Source organism: Pteronotus mesoamericanus, unplaced genomic scaffold (assembly GCF_021234165.1).
Source record: "Pteronotus mesoamericanus isolate MK-2021 breed Mesoamerican mustached bat unplaced genomic scaffold, CSHL_Meso_final contig_726, whole genome shotgun sequence".
Lineage (NCBI taxonomy): Eukaryota > Metazoa > Chordata > Mammalia > Chiroptera > Mormoopidae > Pteronotus > Pteronotus mesoamericanus.
The window spans coordinates 166,520-184,663 of NW_026555243.1; the positions used below are offsets into that span (position 1 = coordinate 166,520).

At 53.9% G+C, this 18,144-nt stretch overlaps 1 protein-coding gene across 2 annotated transcripts; it reads left to right on the top strand.

Moving 5' to 3' along the window:
• Positions 1-10,331: 10,331 nt before the first annotated feature.
• SHD (Src homology 2 domain containing transforming protein D) lies at positions 10,332-16,275 on the top strand. 2 transcript variants are annotated; one of them, XM_054582876.1, is made up of 6 exons: positions 10,332-11,033; positions 12,111-12,216; positions 12,295-12,483; positions 13,453-13,576; positions 14,706-14,825; positions 15,931-16,275. In XM_054582876.1, exons 1-6 carry the CDS (start codon positions 10,746-10,748, stop codon positions 16,148-16,150), a joined length of 1,047 nt encoding a protein of 348 aa, XP_054438851.1. In that variant the 5' UTR covers positions 10,332-10,745; the 3' UTR covers positions 16,151-16,275. The 2 variants fall into 2 exon arrangements, with proteins under 2 accessions (XP_054438851.1, XP_054438852.1); XM_054582877.1 differs by lacking the exon at positions 14,706-14,825.
• Positions 16,276-18,144: the final 1,869 nt, after the last annotated feature.

Consider the following 18,144-nt stretch of genomic DNA (forward strand, 5'->3'; position numbering starts at 1 on the left):
AGGAAGGCGGCTGACCCTGCACCCTGGACTCCTGTCACCCCCTCTCTGAGCCAGGTATGTGTGTATTCTAACACAGAGGACAGTGACTGAGCCCCACCAAGGCCTTTCCCCAGGTCAAGCTCCAGCCAGTGATCTGGAGAGGAGGCCTTGGGACCAACAAGAGTCACAACCTGACAGTCATGAACGTCCTCTGAGGCTGGCAAGGACAGCAAGGGCTTTAACCAAGGGACTTGGTTTCTCTCCCGTCCCCACCCCCCACCAGCTCTCCTGACCTCGGGGTCCCCAGCTGACATCGTTACCCTCCTAGTTCAGGGGTTGGGCGTCCCTGGAGCAGCTTCAGCTGGCCTTCACGGTCCCCTCTTGGACAGTCCTGGAAACATCGGCCATGTTTTGGGCGTGTGGATGCGCCCACCCACCCCTGGTTGGCTCCCTCCCTTCTTGCCACAAAACCATCTGGAACCAATAAAGGGAACACACCCACCTCGCCTGGGCCACTTCTGTCCGCCAGGGTCTGGGGAGGGGGCACAGAACCACGCAGCTCAGCCAGTCCTGGATTCCTGCCTCAAAAACCATGAGATAAATGTGTGTTGTTTAGCGTGTGAAGTGTGGGAATCGTTTGTGGGAATCAGCTGATAGCCAATACGGTCATATGGCCGGTTAGTCTGGTTTCCAAGCTCACGTTCTTTCAAAGTTGCCAGTTTCAACTCTGGTGTAATCCTCTCCCACTCCAGTGCTTTCTAGTTAAAGGTCCTGTGCTGTCACCAGACCCCTTCACAGCCTTCTCTTCTCCCCCACCCCTCCCATGGTACCTGACATCAGCCCTCTCTCTCTCTCTCTCTCTCTCTCTCTCTCTCTCTCTCACACACACACACACACACACACACACACACACACACACCCTTTCATTTGGTATTTGATAATGACGTTTTGTGTTTTTCACTGTCAGAGTATGGGGGATGAAAAGCCCCCATTTTTGGGGTCCACCTTCCTATGACAATTTTCCTGCTTAGATACAAGAGACGACCTGGGATCCAGCCAGGACTCCTGATGGGGACTTGGGGGCCTCGCATCACGGCTCCACGGCTGCCAAGACCAGACCCGCGGGCCCTGGTTCTGAAGCCCTGACAGCGGTGGGCCGTGGCCGGCTTGGACTGGCAGCTGGTGAGAACATCGTGCATAGCCTGTCTCAACCCTGTGCTCAGCAGCATCATGTTTGTGGCTTAAAATTAGTCACAACAGGAGTATTTCCACCATGGAAATCAGTGAATGCTGCCAGTCACTGCTCCGCGCCAGAGACCCTGTTGTGAAGTATGGACCAGCGCACCACACCTGTCTTCCCCAGCTCAGCATTGTGAATTGTGCCCGGGCTGCGGTCTAGCCAGAGACTCCTGGTTAAAACAAGCCACTGAGCTTAAGGAGTTCTGAAAACAGATGGGGGGAGGGGGCAAGTGAGGCCTCTCTGGTGCACTTTGATTCATTCTTTCAGACTGTTTCCTATACTTTTGTCATTCTTTTTATTTTTTTAAAGATGTTATTTATTTTTTAGAAAGAGGGGAAGGGAGGAAGAAAGAAAGAGAGAGAAACATCAGTCGGTTGCCTCTCGTACACCCCAAACCAGAGACCTGGTCCACAACCCAGGTAGGTGCCCTGACGGGAATTGAACCAGCTTCCTTTTGTTTTGCAGGGCAACACCCAACCCAATGAGCCATGCCAGTCAGGGTACTTCTGTCATTATTGATCCACTACAATTTTTGCTGTGTGCCTGCGTCCTCTGTTACTATGTTTTACTTATTATTATTAACTATTAACTCCATTCTGAAACATTATTTACAAAAATAGTCCATGCCAAACCTAGCCCACAGCCTGTTTTTGTAAATAAAGTTTTATTGGCACACTGGCTCTCACATTTGCATGCATAGCAGGCATAGCTGCTTCCACTCTCCAGTGGCAGAGTTGAGCAGTTAAAACAGACACTCCATGGCTTGCCAAGCAAACATGTTTATAAAGAAAGTTTGCCAGCCCCTGTGTGGGTTCCCCACTCTGCTCCCCACAGCCTCCAGGGTACGGGGGCCAAGACAGCTCCATTTCCAATATCTAAGCTCACACTGTCCCTGCAGCTCTGCAGGCTGTAGTCACCTCTAGGAAAGCGACCAGCTTCCTTCTCCTCAGTGTGACACAGTGGATGGAGTGTCCAGGGTCATTTAACAAGTGATTAACGTCAACTAATGTTTGTGGTGCACTTAGCATTGGCCACACCTTGTGCTAAGCTCTTTACACAAGCTTGCTTGTTTAGTTTCCCAGTGCAAGTGCATAAATTCATTCGCTCATTCAAAAGAAATATTTATTACTTCCAGTCAAGATGGCAGCGTAGGCAGACCTGGCTCACCTCCTCTCACAATCACATCAAAATTAACAACTAAAATATAGAACAACTGTCACTCAGAACTGTCAGAAATCAAATTGAATGGACGTCTGACAACTACAGAATGAAAGAAACCACATCCATCCAAACTGGTAGGAGAGGCTCAGACGTGGAACAGGCTGGTCCCAAATCCACGTGTGGTGGATAAAAATTTGGGAGGGATATCTTGGAAGTAAGGAGTCCTAGTTCCACACCAGGCCCCCCAGCCCAGGGTTCCAGTGCCAGGAAGATAAGTCACCACAACTTATGTCTGCAAAAACCAGCAGGACCCTGGCTGGTGTGGCTCAGTGGATTGAGTGCTGGCCTGCGAACCAAAAGGTTGCAGGTTTGATTCCCAGTTAAGGCACATTCCTGGGTTGTGGGCTGGGTCCCCAGTAGGGGACGTGTGAGAGGCAACTACATATGGATGTTTCCCTCTCTTTCTTCCTCCCTTCCCCTCTCTGAAAATAAATAAATAAAATCTTTAAAACAAAAACAATAAAAGAAATCAGTGAGGATTATGTCGGGGAAGAAACTACTGGAGCCCCAAGCAGTTCCTCTTTAAAAACCCACGCACGGACTCACCTACTCAGACTCACTCCCTCTGAGCCCCAGCACTGGGACAGCAGCTTGAAAGGCACCAGTGGTATGCAGGGAGGAACTGAAGTGTCTGGCATCAAGGCGAGCAGAGGCCATTGTCTCTCTTCTGAACCCTCCCCGCACAGAGCCATAGAGCTGGTAAGCTGATACCACATCTGAGCATCCACCAATCTGTCTACACTGTTTGACCTGCCTTGAAGGTTCCCAGAGACTCTGCTCCACCCAACTTAAGGAAGGGCCCATCCAAGTGGCTTTTCTGTATGAGTGTCTGGTCTTGGCTCAGGCTTCACAACTTCCTAAATCCTCTCAAACAAGCAGCAGCTGGCTTCAGTGAGCTCCAGGCCCAGCAGTAGCAGCCAGCTTAATTTCACAGTTTGGATTCACCTGGGGGCCTCCAAGCCCAGCACAAGTAGCAGCCATCTGAGATTGCTTTATAGCCCAGGCAAGGTGGCCCTGGGCAAAACATGGGGCAGGGGGGCTGACTTTGGCCTGCACTACCCAGGACACCGCAGGGCCAACTCACCCAGTGGACAGTTACAGACCACGTTAGAGCACCACCACCCTGCCCCTGCACAGCTGATCCTCCACGGAGGGTGGAGGGTGGAGGGTGGAGGTCAGTGATCAATGGTCACAGCCAGTCCTTGCAGCTGACTGGCCTGGGTAAATCCCTCCCATTGACTTGCCAACAGCAGTCAAGCCTCAACTACAAGAGGAGGGTGTACTCAGCCCACACAAAGGGCTCCCCTCAAGTACCCAACTTAGGTGATAGTGGAGGCTATGCCACTGGACCCTACAAGACATCTACTACATGGAGTCAAAGCAGCTCTACCTAAATAAAAAGAAACAAAGGGAGGCTGCCAAAACGAGGAGACAAAGAAACATGGCCCAAATGAAAGAATAGATCAGAACTCCAGAAAAAGAGGTAAATGAAATGGAGGAAAGCAATCTATCAGCTGCAAAGTTCAAAACATTGGTTATAAGGATGCACAAGGAGCTTAGTGAGAATATTGAAAGCATAAAAAAGATCAATTCAGAAATGAAAGATACACTAATTGAAATAAAGAACAATTTACTGGGAAACAACAGTAGAGCAGATGAAGCTGAGAATCAAATCAATGATTTGGAACATAGGAAGCAGAAAACCAATCAGAACTTCAAGAAGAAAAAAGAATCCAAAAGAAATGAGGATAATATAGGCAGCCTCTGGGACAACCTCAAGCATTCACATCGTAGGGGTGCCAGAAGGAGAAAAGAAAGAGCAATAAATTGGAAATCTATCTGAAAAAATAACGAAAGACAACTTCCCTAATTTGGTGAAGGAAATAGACATGCTGCAAGTCCAGGAAGCACAGGGAGTCCCAAACAAGAGGAATGCAAAGAGACCCACTCCAAGACACATTATAATTAAAATGCCAAAGGTTAAAGATAAAGAGAGAATCTTAAAAGCAGCAAGAGAAAAGAACTTAGTTACCTACAGGGGAGTTCCCATAAAACTGTCAGCTGATTTCTCAAAAGAAACTTTGCAGGCTAGAAGGAAAAGGCAAGAAGTATTCAAAAGCATGAAAAGCAGGGTACTACAAGCAAGACTGTTCTACCCAGCAAAGCTATAATTTAGAATCGCAGGGCAGATAAGGAGCTTCTCAGACAAGAAAAAACTACAGGGGTTCATCTTCACCAAACTGTTGTTATATGAAATGTTAAAGGGACTTATTTAAGAAAAGAAGGAGATCAAAACTATGAATAATAAAATGGTAATAAATACATATCTATCAACAATCAAACCTAAAAAACTAAGCAAAGAAGAACAGAGTCAGAATCATGGATACGGAGAGCATTTTGATGGCTGCCAGGTGAGAGGGAGTTGTGGGGGAAGGGGTGAGGAGGGGAGGGGGTTAAGAAGTACAAATAAATAGTTGCAGAATAGCCATGGGGATGTAAAGTACGGTATAGGAAATGGAGTAGCCAAAACACTTACACACATGACCCATGGACATGAACAGTGGCCGGGGGAATGGCCTGAGGGAGTGAGGGAGGTACGGGGTGGGGGTGGGGGGCGAAGGGAGAAAATCAGACAACTGTAATAGCATAATCAATAAAATATAATTAAAAAAAAATATTTATTGGGCACCTGCTCTGCGCCCAGCTCTGTTTTAGGCACTGGGGCTACAGCAGGTGAAGAAAAAGAGATAGTCCCCACTCATAAAGGTGATGTTCTTGTTGGAACACGGGGGATAATACAGTAAACATATCTAAGTATAATAATGAAATGTAAGCAAAATAAATGGATACTAGAAGTGATAATGATAATGGGAATAAAGCAAGGTAAGGCACTTCTGAGGGGGAGCCTTTAGGAGGTGTGTTTCCTGCCTGTTTCTCCCTGTATGAGTTATCTAGTGCTACATAACAGATTATCCCAAGTTAGCAGCTTAAAACCACAGGACTCTGCCATGGTTTTGTTGGGGTCTCTGCTTCAGGGTCCCTCACAGCTGTAACCTAGATGTCAGCCAGGCCTGGGGTCACCCTGTGAAGGCCTAAGGGGACAAGGTCTGCTTTCAAGCTCACGATGTGGTTGCTGACAGAATTCAGGTCCTGACACATAGCCTCTTAGCCAGAGGTTGCCCCCGTTCCCTGCCTACGGACCCCTCCATTGTCTTGCTTTATGAGACCAGCACAGGAGGAGAGTCTCCTGGAAGTGACTCCAACTTTGCCACGTTCCACTAATTAGAAGCAAGTCTCAGGACACAGCCACATACGTCCAAGGGGAGGGGCTTGCACATGGGCGTCACCACCAGGAGGCTGGGGTCATTGGGGGCCACCTGATGCCAGACCCTCCCCGAAGTCCACAATGAACTTTGCCAGGGTAGGTGCCATGTTGATGAGTATGTTCTCAGCTCCTAAAACCATCCAAACACTTAGGTGTTCAGTCAATGTTTGTGACCTGACTGAGTGGGTGTCTCCCCATCCACGGATGAGGGAATGGAGGCCCAGGGAGGCCCTTGGTTCTGCCTGTGCCACCCCCTTCCCCCCCCCCTCCATCTGCCACTGGCAGTGTTCCTTTCACTCTTTTTGCCCTTCAGGCGTTTACACTTCCTTCTCCGGCCCCATGATCTGCAAGCAGTTTTGCTCTTGGCCCCCACTTCCTTGCGGGGCTTCCTAGGACCGAGCAAGCAGAGGGACAGCAACACATTTGGGGTCTGTCGTGTGGGCCTCTGCCTGCTCCCCCGCCCCCGCCTCCACTCCCGCCCTCCCCTCTCTTCCCCTGGAACACCCCCCCACACACACTTGCTCTCTGGAGGCCACCCTTCCCCCCTCACTGCTGACAGTCCCCTTTTCCCAAGAGCTCCGTGTCTGTCATCTGGTCCTCGGGAGCTGTGGGGCCTCATCCAGAATCTCCATCAGCTCCCCTGGGGACTGCGTAGCTGCTGGAGCACATCAGAGGGACTGGGGTAGCGGGTGGCCGCCCCTCCTGCCAGCGCGCACTCCTACGGGAGCCTGGGCTTCACAAAGGCGTTGAGGGGCTGCCCTCACGGTGGCCCAGGTGCTACACCAAACTCCCTCCACACCGGAGCGCACTGCCCACTCCCCGGGCACACGCTCCACTGCCGCCTCATTTTGCAGAGTGGGGAGGCTCCAAGGGCTTAGAGCTAGTGAAGGGCAGGGCCTGGGTCGGAAACTGCAAGGTTGCAGGGCTGCACCCTTGATCACCACGCTCCATCGATCCGATCTCCAGGAGTTGGGCTGTGCCTCCCCCACCAGGTGGAAGACTCATAGCCACAGGACTATGCCTCTCCCATCAGACTGGGACCTCCGGAGGCAGGCTCATGCCTCCCCCATCAGACTGGTTTCCTGTAAAATCAGAGCTATGTCTCCTCCATCCATCACACTGGGTACTTCAAAAGGCAGGATAAGTTTGTGGCTTCTTTGTCAGGGGCAGGGCATGGATCTCCCATCAGATCAGAAGCCCCTGAAGTCACAGCCATGCCTTCCATCACACTGGGTGCTTCAGAGGGCAGGGTCGTGCCTCCCCTCTCAGACTGAGGATGTATTAAGGCAAACACGTACATCCTCCGTCAGACTGGGGCTTCTGAAGGCAAGACCATGTCTCTCTCATCAGACTGTGTGTTAAGAAAGGCATGGTTATGTCTATGAGCTTCTGAGGGCAGATTCTCTCTCCTATCAGACTAGGAGCTCCTAAGGCAGAGCCATGGCTCCTCCATCAGAACAGCAGGGAGCCATCTGCTCTTTGTCCCCTCTGTCCTGGTCCTCAGGCTCCCATCCCCACTCCATATTTGGTTTTCCAGGGGGAACAGAGAGGTGGGCATAGCCCCCAGGCAGGGTCCCCGTCCTGCTCCTTCCTGAGTTCCCATCCACCCTAGGCATATATTGAGCACCTACTTGCTCTATGCACTGGAATATCACTCAGCCATGAAAAGGAGTGAAGCTCTGACACGCGCCACAATGTGGATGAGCCTTAAAAACACGGTGCTCAGCGAGAGAAGCCCGATGCAGAAAGCTTCAGAGGGTAAGATTCCATATATATGAAATGTCCACACTAGGCAAATCCACAGACACAAAAAGTGGATTCATGGTTGCCATGAGCTGGAGATTTGGGGAGAATAAAAAAATTACTGCTAATTTTGGGGTGGTAACATATTCTGGAATTAGATAGTGGTAAGGGTTACACAATCTTCTGAACGTACTAAAACCCACTGAAATGTACACTTTAAGTGGATAAATTATAGGGTATATGAATTATATCTCAAAAGCAAAAGTGCCCCAAACAGTGCCAGGCAGTAAGTGCTCAACAGAGGTTAGCCATCCTGCTCCCAGATCAAAGATGGGACAGCAGCCCCAAGCCCTGCCCCAGGCCAGGTGGGAGGAGCCCCAGTAGAACTGCCTGGGGGAAGTGCTGGGGGAAGGGAGGCCCCCTCAGCCCAGACCCCAGACCACCTACCAGCCTCCCCGCCTTTGTCCAGCCACTGCCCCGCTCCAGGCATTGCTCCTGGGCATCCTCCTTTCCAATCAGAAAACCCAAACCCATGAAGTTATGTGGCTCTACAGGACACATCTCAAGGTCGCCGGACCCCTGCCTGCCTCTTCTCCAGCCCACCTCCTCCAGCTCCTTCCTGCGCCCCCTCCGCGCGCGGCCCTGCCTTGTGGCGGAGGGGCAGCCTCAGGAGAAGCCAGCTCAAAAGCGAAGGAAAGTCAAATGCCGTTTGATTCTGCCTCGGGGCCTCTCATTGCTATTCCTGACACACGCTGTAATTAGAAGGCCCCTTTCAAATATTTATACCTCAGGCTCCTCGTATTTATCTGACAGGGTGAGGACTCGGATTTGATGAGATCTGTCATCAGCTCATCCCTGAGCCGAGCCCGGAATTACCTGGTGGCTGACAGAAAACAGGACTATTACCCGCCAGGCAGTCCCCAGGGAGGCTGCCTTGTCACTGATCAGAACGGAGCAGGCAGGGTGTGGGGGATTGCTGAGTGAATGTGCTTCAGGAGGGAGGATTGAGTTCAACAGGTTTGTGTTGGGCCACACAGCCAAAGTAGGAAAGCGGGGGAGGACAAGGAGAAGCAAGCCTCTGCTTTGCCTTGTCAGCTCTGGACCTCAGTTTTCCCATCTGGAAAATGGGGCTAGCAGTGGAGGGGAGATGGAGAACCACTGATTCCATAAAGAGACTCTGGCGGGCCTCTAATGCCACCCCAAGGCAGGTCATATCATGGCCTTTGGGGAGAAAGAGCTGCAGGGTGGCTCTGAGCAAGTCCTTCTGCTGCACCGTGCCTCAGTTTCCCCATCAGGAAACTCTGGCAATCCTTCCACTAGTTCTTTGGGGGTTTCCTATTAGATGCCCCATTTTTCAAGCCGGGAAAGCAAGGTGCAAGTGGCACAGACACAGCCCTGGCCCCACTGTTCTCAGGGGCGGCTCCCAGCGCTGTCAGCTCTGACTTCTGTCCGGCCCTCCAAGCCATAGGTACCTGCCCACACTGGGGAGCTGGGTCCCATCCTTCCTGACCACCCCTTTCTTATTCCAATATCAGGGGAAATGAGCAAGCCCTCTTATAGGCGAAGACAAAATGTGTTTGCCCTGGAAGTGGCCAGAAGCCCCCTTTGCCTGTTCTAAGTCCTCCACAAACCCCTTAGTGTCCGCGCCCCCAGACAGCTGCGGCTGCCAGCAGGCAGCCTGGCCTGGCGAGACCCCTCTCATCTCTGTCCCCCTCCCTGCCTCCACCCCCGGAAGCCACAAAGGGACAGATGCTGAGGACACTCGCCAGGCACAGATACCATCTTCCTTCCCCTGGCCAGCTGCCCCAACCCTCTTCCCCCGTCCTACAATTAGTCCCCCTAGGGAGCGGGATACAGAGAGAAGCCCTCTTGGGGGAGGGGAAACCAGACCCCCGTCCCTTCCCTTGCCTCTCTTTCTTCAGCTGCGACAAAATCGCTGTCGCCGGTGACCTCCGCAACAATTTCCACACCTCCAGTCTCCTGGTCAGTTTCGCCCCCTGGTTCAATTTCAGCCCTCAGTAGTGGTCACTCTCACCCCCTCTGCTGGTCAATTTGCCCCGTCCCGTGGTCCAGTCCAGCCCCCCCTTTCCTGGCCAATTTCCACCTCCCTCCCTCCCTGTTCCCACCCCTCCGCTGCACCTCTCGCACTCCTGAAGGTCAGCCCGACCGGCTCCCTGCTCCCGCGCTCCTCGCTCGCTCCCGCCCGCAAGCCTCGGCCCGCCGGGTCAGTGTCCAGCTGCCGCGGCCTCTGATCCCCCCTTCCTTCGTGGGCAGCGGGTCCCCTCCCTCCCCAGAACAGCTGAAGGTCTCAGTCACCTCCGAGGGGGGACGCAGGAGGAGGGCAGTGAGTGGGGAAAGCCGCGGAGGGGGAGGCGGAGAAGCCTTGACGCTGCTGCCCCGGACACGGCCGGAGGCCGGTGGGGTCTGGGGCGTCCGCCTGCGCGCCCCCTCCCCACGGTCCCGCCCCGGGCCGCGCGCCGGCGGCGGCGGGTAAAGTCGCTTCGAAAACGTGAAGGGGGATTGCAGGAGGTTTTATTTCCCTTTGTGCCGGTGGCTGGGGCCGGATCGCGGCGGCAGGGCTGGGGGCCGGAGGGTTGTGGCTCCCCCGGAGCGGAGGGGAGCGCCACGGAGGACGCTCCGCAGCGGGGTCGCGGGTCGCGGCCCCGGCGGCCCAACTTTGGGCGGGGCGCCCGCGTCCCAGGGGAGCCCGCCCGCTGCCCTGAGAACCCAGGGATCTGGGCTGAGCCAGGGCTGGGGGCGTCCGCAGGAGGCGCTTTCCTCGACCCCTGAACCCCCGGAAGGGATCCCGGAGCTTCCCGGCGGCGGCTGGTGGTCCAGTTGCACACGGAGACCTCGCTGCCCGCGGAAACTCCGCGCGCGTCCGTGGCTGCCCCTCGCCCTGGCCGGACGGCCGCGCGGACAGCGTTCGGTGCGCTGCGAGGCCACCCCTTTTCGCGCGGTTCCTTCAGAGCCGGGATAAGGTGGGATCTTGCGCCTCCTCCCTCCTCTGTCTCCTCCTTTTCCTCCCCTTTTTACCCTTTCCTGAGCCCAGCCAAGGGGCACACCTGATCCTCCTCCTTCTCTTACTCCCCCCTTCCTCCTCCTCCTCCTCCTCCTCCTCCTCTCTTCTCCACCCCTCCTCCTCCTCCCTGGGGGCTCTACAGAGGAAGGGGGCCCGGAAGAGGGCATGTGGGTCCTCCTCTGACAGTAGCCAGGTTTGGGGTGACGCGGGCCCAAATGGCCAAGTGGCTACGGGACTACCTGAGCTTTGGTGGCCGGAGGCCCCCTCCGCAGCCACCCACTCCCGACTACACGGAAAGCGACATCCTGCGGGCCTACCTGGAGCAGAAGAACCTGGACTTCGAGGACCCTTATGAGGACGCGGACAGCCGCCTGGAGCCAGACCCCACGGGGTCAGGGGACTCCAAGTATGACTCTCCCAAGCACCGACTCATCAAGGTGGAGACAGCCGACATGGCAGACGTGGCCAGAACCAAGGTCTTGCTGGGCAGTGCAGGGGCAGAGGTGCGTGGCTGAGTGTGGGAAGCTGGGTGGCCTCAGGGGACTGGGTGAGGAGGGCCAGGCTGGGCCCCTAGACTCTGGGGAGCACGTTTAATGTGTGGCCCCAGAGACAGGCCAGGGTGCCAGCTGGACACTCCCCAGTCCTTGACTGCTGGGTGAAGTTTGATCTGTCCCTTGTCAATGCACAGTGCTGGTCACACCTACCTCTCTGACCGCCCTGCTTTGTCCTCCTGTCCTCCCCTCCCTGACTTTCCTCTCCAGTTTCCTTCCCCCAGCTTCCCTTTCTCTTCGCAGCTGGAGGGATCTTCATAAAGCAGATCTGAGGGGTTCACCCCCCCGCTGGGCACTAACACATCCTTACCCTTACCGCTGCTCTTTGAACTCCCTCTGTTATTATTCCCATTTCAGAGAATTGGAAACTGAGGCTCACAGGAAAGAAGAGAAGCAACTTGCTGAGGTCACATGGCTGTATCCCCAGTCCTGCCTCCAATGCCCATGCTTTTTGTAGTATTTTTCTTAAAGGATCTCTGCAATCCCTCAGTGGAGGCTGGAAGGATTTGGGGAGGGTTAGGAGAGGCTGTGTTTGACTGATGGCACATAGAAAGGGAGGAGGAAACAGGGACTCAGAGAGCCTGGAATCACATCCTGCCTCTTCCTAGCTCTGTGACCTTGAGCAAGTCACTTACCCTCTCTGGGCCTTGGTTTCCTCAGCTGTAAAATGTAAATAATGTGCTTACTGAGGATTGATATGACAATATATGTAAAGCATTTAAAACAATGCTAGCAGCTGATAAACATTAAAATTACTGAAGGAGGGAAGTGAGAGAGTCTCAATAGGGGAGGATCAGAGCAGCATGAAGGAAGAGAGCAGGGGAAGCTGGCATCTGCTTGTAAACATCTGTGGGTGGTAGACTTCCAACCCCCGCCCACCCACACGCACACAAAGAGAACGGCTGGGAGGGGATGTGTCAGATGGCCCAGAGAGGGCAAGGCAGAGGGGGGACCCTCACCCAGCAGGGCGTATCCAGAGCCAGGCTTGCTCTCCCTCAGCCTGTACCCCTCCTTTCCTTCTCTCCCCAGTCGGAAGCTGACACCGAGTACTCCGACCCCTTTGATGCCCAGCCTCATCCGCCACCCCCAGATGATGGCTACATGGAACCCTATGATGCCCAGCGGGTCGTGAGCGGTGAGTGAGCAGACCTTGGGGGAGGATTACAGGGGCCCAGGTGGGAGTGGGACCTGACCAATGCCCTTGGTCTCCCAGAACTGCCTTTCAGGGCAGTGCAGCTGTATGACACTCCCTATGAGGAGCAGGATGGGGAGCCAGGAGACAGACCTCCTTCAGGGCAGAAGCCTCGACAGAGCCGGCTGCCCCAGGAAGATGAACGGCCAGCGGATGAGTATGACCAGCCCTGGGAGTGGAAGAAAGACCACATCTCCAAGGCATTTGCAGGTGCTTCTCCAACCCAGACCCGGATGTCTAAGTGCCTGAGTCCCTCTAGCTCCTGCCCTGGTCCCATCCCCTGTTTCGACTTACAAAGTAGACCCCAATTATCAACCATTTTAGTTTTCACTAAAGTGTGAATGACTGATAGTCATAAATTTCTCTTCCCAGAAGAAACTATCTTCCTTGGAAACAGAAACACCTCTTAGAGTGCAGTAGAAGCTACTCATTCTGCTCAGTATAGTGCAGGGAAAGGCCCTGGTGTTAGACTAGATCTGGGTTTCTGTCACTTACTTGGGCAAATCATCTTATCTCCCTGTGTCTCAGTTTCCTTACCTGTAAAATGGGGAGCCTTATGATACCTACTGAATTGGTGCTTGGAAATTGAGTGCTATAAAGTGCTCAAACTGCATAGGTGTTGTTGGGGAGAGGGTAGTTTTTCTTACTAGCTGTTACCAGGTAGACTTGGGTAAGTTTGGACAAGTCTCTGAATCTCAGTTTTTGCTTCTATGAAAGCAGTAACAATAGGTCTGCTTCAAGAAATAAAATAGCTTGGATCAGGAAGAGTCGTGTGAACCCAGCTTTTCCACATATGTTGTATGAGCAGGAGGGGAATCTGGGCTCGGTGCCTCAGTTTACTTGTCTGTGTATTGGGGGTTGTTTTCTAGTTCCATGATTTGCCTGGAATGGGGCAGAACTTCCAACCCACCACTCTAGCCATGCCTACTGCTCCCTGATTTGTCACCCATGGAGCTGTTCTGCCCATCTGTGACACCTGACTTACGGATGATGGCCTCCCCTGCTTTCTTCTGAAAGCCAATTGGTTGGTCCTATACCAATTCTGCCCCAGCCATAAACCCAACCCTCCTCTTCTGGATTCCATTGGTACCTCCTTTCTACTGAGATTCCATTGGCTTACCCCCATTCCCCCCTCCCTGGTTGGACTTAAACCTTTGCTCTCTAACCCTCTCCCTCCAGTGCAGTTTGACAGTCCAGAGTGGGAAAGGACCCCAGGCTCAGCCAAGGAGCTCCGGAGGCCCCCGCCCAGAAGTCCCCATCCCGCAGAGCGCGTGGACCCTGCGTTGCCCTTGGAGAAACAGCCGTGAGTCAGGAAACCGAACATGAAAGAGCTGGGTGGAATCTCTCCCAGCCCCATTCCAGCTACAGATTCCCTGGACTAGGGTGGGGCTGGAAGAACTTAATCTATTCATTCAGTCATTCATTTCTTCAAGTAATCTTCATTGGGCACCAGCCCTTGCTGTGTCCCCTCCACGCAGTTAGGTGCAAAGCAGATCAGGTGGAGTCTCACTTTCCTCTGGCATCAGATTCTGGATTCAAATCCCTGCTCTGTATTCCCTGGCTGTGTGACCTTGAGCAAGTCACTTAACTTAACTGAGCCTTGGGCTTAAAACCCCCAAGAAGGTACCTAGCTCAAACAGAGTAAAAGGGAATTTCCTCCCTTCACTTGAGTGGAGCTTATAAGCCTGGGAACAAAGAGGCAGAAATCATCCTCACCCCCAGGACAGGACTGGGGTAGAACCGGAAAGAAGAGGATTTTGAGGGGGCCCCAACTTTGGGCTGGGGTGAGGCACACAAGCTGGAAGGGTTTGGGTCTTCCCTGTGTCCCCCCAGCCTAGGAGTCCTTGAGGGACTCCCTGAGCCCTGTGCTGCCCCATCCCAGCCCTGAGGCTATTTATCACGGCCATTCCCAAAGCTTGTAGGTGGGCAATACCTGGCTAATTAACCCTGAATTGCAGGGTGAGAAGTTTATTCTCTTCAATTTTCTTTCCATACAAACAACCACGAAGTCCCTGATGCTCACCTGTCTCTGACACCTTGCTCACAACTGCCACCTCTCTTTGAGCGTGTTAAAGGAAAATACTAAGTCAAGGATAGTACAGGTGGGTGGGGATGCAGGCTGTGGCAATCTCATGAAAGTGATACACAAGTGATTCAAGTTGGGGGATTAGGCAGGGGGCTGAATTACCCAGCCCCAGGGGGGCTGAGATCAGCGCCAGGAGTAACTGCTGGATTGGTGGGAACAGCTCCACAGTGGCCTGGGCTCAGCTGCCTCCCTGCGGAAACCAGGCTCCTCTTGAGAAACTCAAGGTCTTTTTTTTTTTTGATTGCCTGGAGGTCAAAAGTCCTTTAACCAGCTGTGCCTGCACCAGACCCCGGGTTGTGTTTGAAGGGGGGTCACCCTTCCTGAGACATCTGCCCCCACACCCCAGGTGGTTTCATGGCCCTTTGAGCCGGGCAGATGCCGAGAACCTCCTCTTGCTCTGCAAGGAAGGCAGCTACCTTGTGCGGCTCAGTGAGACCAGCCCCCAGGACTGCTCCCTGTCCCTCAGGTGAGACCCCAGCCTCCTCGAGGGACAGAAGGTCACAGGACTGCATGCATCAGGTTTTGGGGTTTATTCAGTGGGAGCCGAGGGATGTCGCTCCAGCAGCCAGTGGGGCTGGGCTTCCAGGCCAATGGATGGTACTTATGGGACCTGTGAGTGGGGTTTCCAGGAAGACCACAGGCAAGGTTCCTACTGAGAATGAACTCCCTGTCATGGTAGGTATGCAAGAAGATGGAGTGGAAGCCATACAGTAGATCCAGGACTTGGGTGAGACGGGGAACCAGATGCCAGCTTTCCTTGGACTCCCCTAATCCAAAAATTAAAGCATATTTCTCTGTGTCTGTCTGGGGCCAGAATCTGAATGGCCCTGTAGGCATCTGAGTTTGAGACCCTGGTTCTACGTGCTTCTCTGCCTAAGAGTCCAAGTGTGTCTGATTATACAACACTCCTAAGATTCTACTAGGCATCTGAGTGTGAGATTCCTAAAAGGCCAAGGTTGAAGAGGGCTTTGGAGGCAGGTTCAAATCCAGCCTCTACCACTTTCTAGCTGTGTGACCAAAGCTAAATTGCTCAACCTCTCTGAGCTTTGGTTTCCTCATTTATGAAAGGAGGATAATAGCATCAACTTCACAGTGATACTGCAATGATTAAATGGAAAAAATATGAAAAAATGTTGAAAATAGTGCCCCAGAAACAGGAAGTACTTGACTCATAATAATGATGTTGATAAAATGATCCCCACGTTCTCCATTATTCCACCCACCAGAGAGAGGGAGAAAGGAAAGGAACCCCAGACTGGGGGTTAACTAGTAGGAAGGCCAGGAGGGATCAGAAGGTTGGGAGAGAAAGTGCAGTTTGTGTTCTAGGGGAGGGACTGTCCTCTGGCAGGGTCTCCAGCCTGCCTTGATAGGGGACAAGCATAGAAGACATTTCTGCTGCGTGGAGCAAGCCAACACTTTGGCACCAACTGGCTGTTTACCAGAAATATTTGGAGATACCAGCCCCGCACCCCACCCCGCTCCCAGGGGCCATGAGGGGGTGACTTCAGGGCTGGAGAGCATGCTGGAGTCTGTCTCGAGTGCTCAAGGCCCCCTGTGACCTCGTTTTCCAGAAGCAGCCAGGGTTTCCTGCATCTGAAGTTTGCACGGACCCGAGAGAACCAGCTGGTGCTGGGTCAGCACAGCGGCCCCTTCGCCAGCGTGCCCGAGCTGGTGCTCCATTACAGCTCACGCCCACTGCCCGTGCAGGGCGCTGAGCACCTGGCCCTGCTCTACCCCGTGGTCACCCAGAGCCCCTGCCCTGCAGCCTCTGCCCCTTGCCCTGCTCCGTGAGCCTGAGATTCACTGGCTGCAAACGCTGGAGGTCTTTCAAGTCCCAAGGGAAAGGCTTCCTACCCTTCCAGGCCCTGGGTCTTCATTAGGGCTGCCCTCTCAGTCCCCTGCTGGGTTCTAGGGTCTGGGATTGTGTCTGAAAGTCCTACTCTGTCCTGGAAAATAAATAAGTTATTACGTATTTCAAGCGTCCTTTCTGGGAGGCCGGGATCCCAGCCCCTAGGAAGGATGAAAAAGATTGACTCTTGGAGGGAGAAGGGCATCCTCAGCTCCTCATTTTGGGGTCAGAGCTGGGGTTGGAGCCTGAATTGCTCTCAGGGAGGGACCAAAACTCAGAAAAGCTGTAGACAGTGCAAACCCGCAGATAATGATGGAGAAATGGAGAGAGGGCTCTCAGGCCAGCCCCGCCCACCCAGCCCCTCCTCCACGTGAGGGCGGGCAGCTGAGGCCTGATGCTGCGGCTCAAAGGACATCTGTCCCCATGGAAACAGCAGAGGTGGGGGAGGGGAGCCAGCCCGGCTGGTGTCACTTCAAGGTGACTGTCAGGCAGGAGACCCCAGATGCTGATAAATGCCAGGGAGTCCGATCTCCCTCCTCGCCCCCCATCCCCAAGCGTGCCTAGGGGGAGGTACCAGCTGGCGAGGGGACTTCCAGCTCAGGCACCATTTGGAGGCTGGGGGCATCCCTTCTCTGCTAATTGAACATGTCCCTCCAAGGATAAGAGGGGGAAGCTGGTGAGTTGTCACAGCCCTCTTGCCACAGTGGACCTCTCCAGCCATCTCTGGGGGCCCTGGGACCCCAGATAACCTCTCACATGTCTTTAGCACCCCCAATTGCCACAAAGTCTGGCTTTGCTTTCTTCATGTCCCTTTACAGGGTGTTCTGATGGGCAAGGGAGAGGCCCACTGTCAAAGAGACGAAGATGGGTCTCAGAGTGGGCTGCTGGACGCCCTGACACCCCTGCAATCAAACATCTCTCTTTTTTTTCCCTTGACTTTGTTAAAGCTGGGGACAGTGAAACAAGGAAGAGCTTAGGGTAGAGGAAGCAACAGGAGAGCCCAGGTGGGGTTGCTTTGGCTCACTGAGAAGTCAGAGAAAAGGGGGCTGTGGAGACAGGTTCAGGGGGTTAGCCTGGGAGGAGCGTCTGCTGCCCATTGCTCCCCTGGTTGCAAGTCTCATGGGCCCCTTAGTGTTTAGGAGATGCACGCCTGTGGGGCGAGAGGGGAGGAGGGAAAGGCATGGGCCTGCTCCCAGGAGGGAGAGCATACCCGGCCCAGCCATCTTCACATAGCCACTGGAGGGGCCTCTCTGAGTCTCCAGGGGTTCTGATGCCTCTCTCAGTTTCAGGGAACACTCCTGATCTTGGACGTCCAGTGGAGCCTGGGCCAGGAGAGATTTGCCTGTAGAAATGGGGTGACTGGACCTGGGGCGGGGGCAAGGTTTGGGGGCCAGATGCTACTGAGTGGTGGGGGGTGGAGAACCGAGATGGAATGGAAGCCATGGCCCTGCTGGTCCTCCCTGGGGATGTGCAGCACCTTCCCCTCCATAAGCCATGACTCAGTCTTTTGGGGGCCCCCTGGGCCGGTATAGGATGTTGCTGTAAAGGACGTTACCTGTGGAGGGGAGACGACAAAGGCAAAGAAGAGACAGTCTCTTAAGAGATCCTGGCTTTTTTCAGCCCACTTCTGGGGGCCTCGTCTCTGCTTCTGAAAAGCATGGATGTAGTGGGCAGCCTTCTCCATCTACTCCCCTCTTTTTGTCAGCCCCAACCTCCCTCCCTCCAGAAGGGTAGATAGGGACACAATCCATCTCTGTCATCAGCTGCAGTTCCTCACTCCGCCACAAGGAGGAGAGGTGGCCAGTGGATGGACTGGCACCATCCGCTGCTGCCTCAGGCGCCATCTGCTGCTGCCTGCGTCTTTGTGCCCCCACAGCTGCGGCCCCACAGCCAGGTGCCCAGCTCGATGATAATGCTCCCCAGCCAGCGGCAGCAT

Bases quoted from the DNA above. Each gene is read 5' to 3' on its own strand.
- SHD (XM_054582876.1), top strand. From the start codon at position 10,746: ATGGCCAAGTGGCTACGGGACTACCTGAGCTTTGGTGGCCGGAGGCCC. The intron at 11,034-12,110 runs GTGCGTGGCTGA...TTCTCTCCCCAG, and splicing joins TGGGCAGTGCAGGGGCAGAG to TCGGAAGCTGACACCGAGTA. The intron at 13,577-14,705 runs GTGAGTCAGGAA...CCCACACCCCAG, and splicing joins TTGCCCTTGGAGAAACAGCC to GTGGTTTCATGGCCCTTTGA.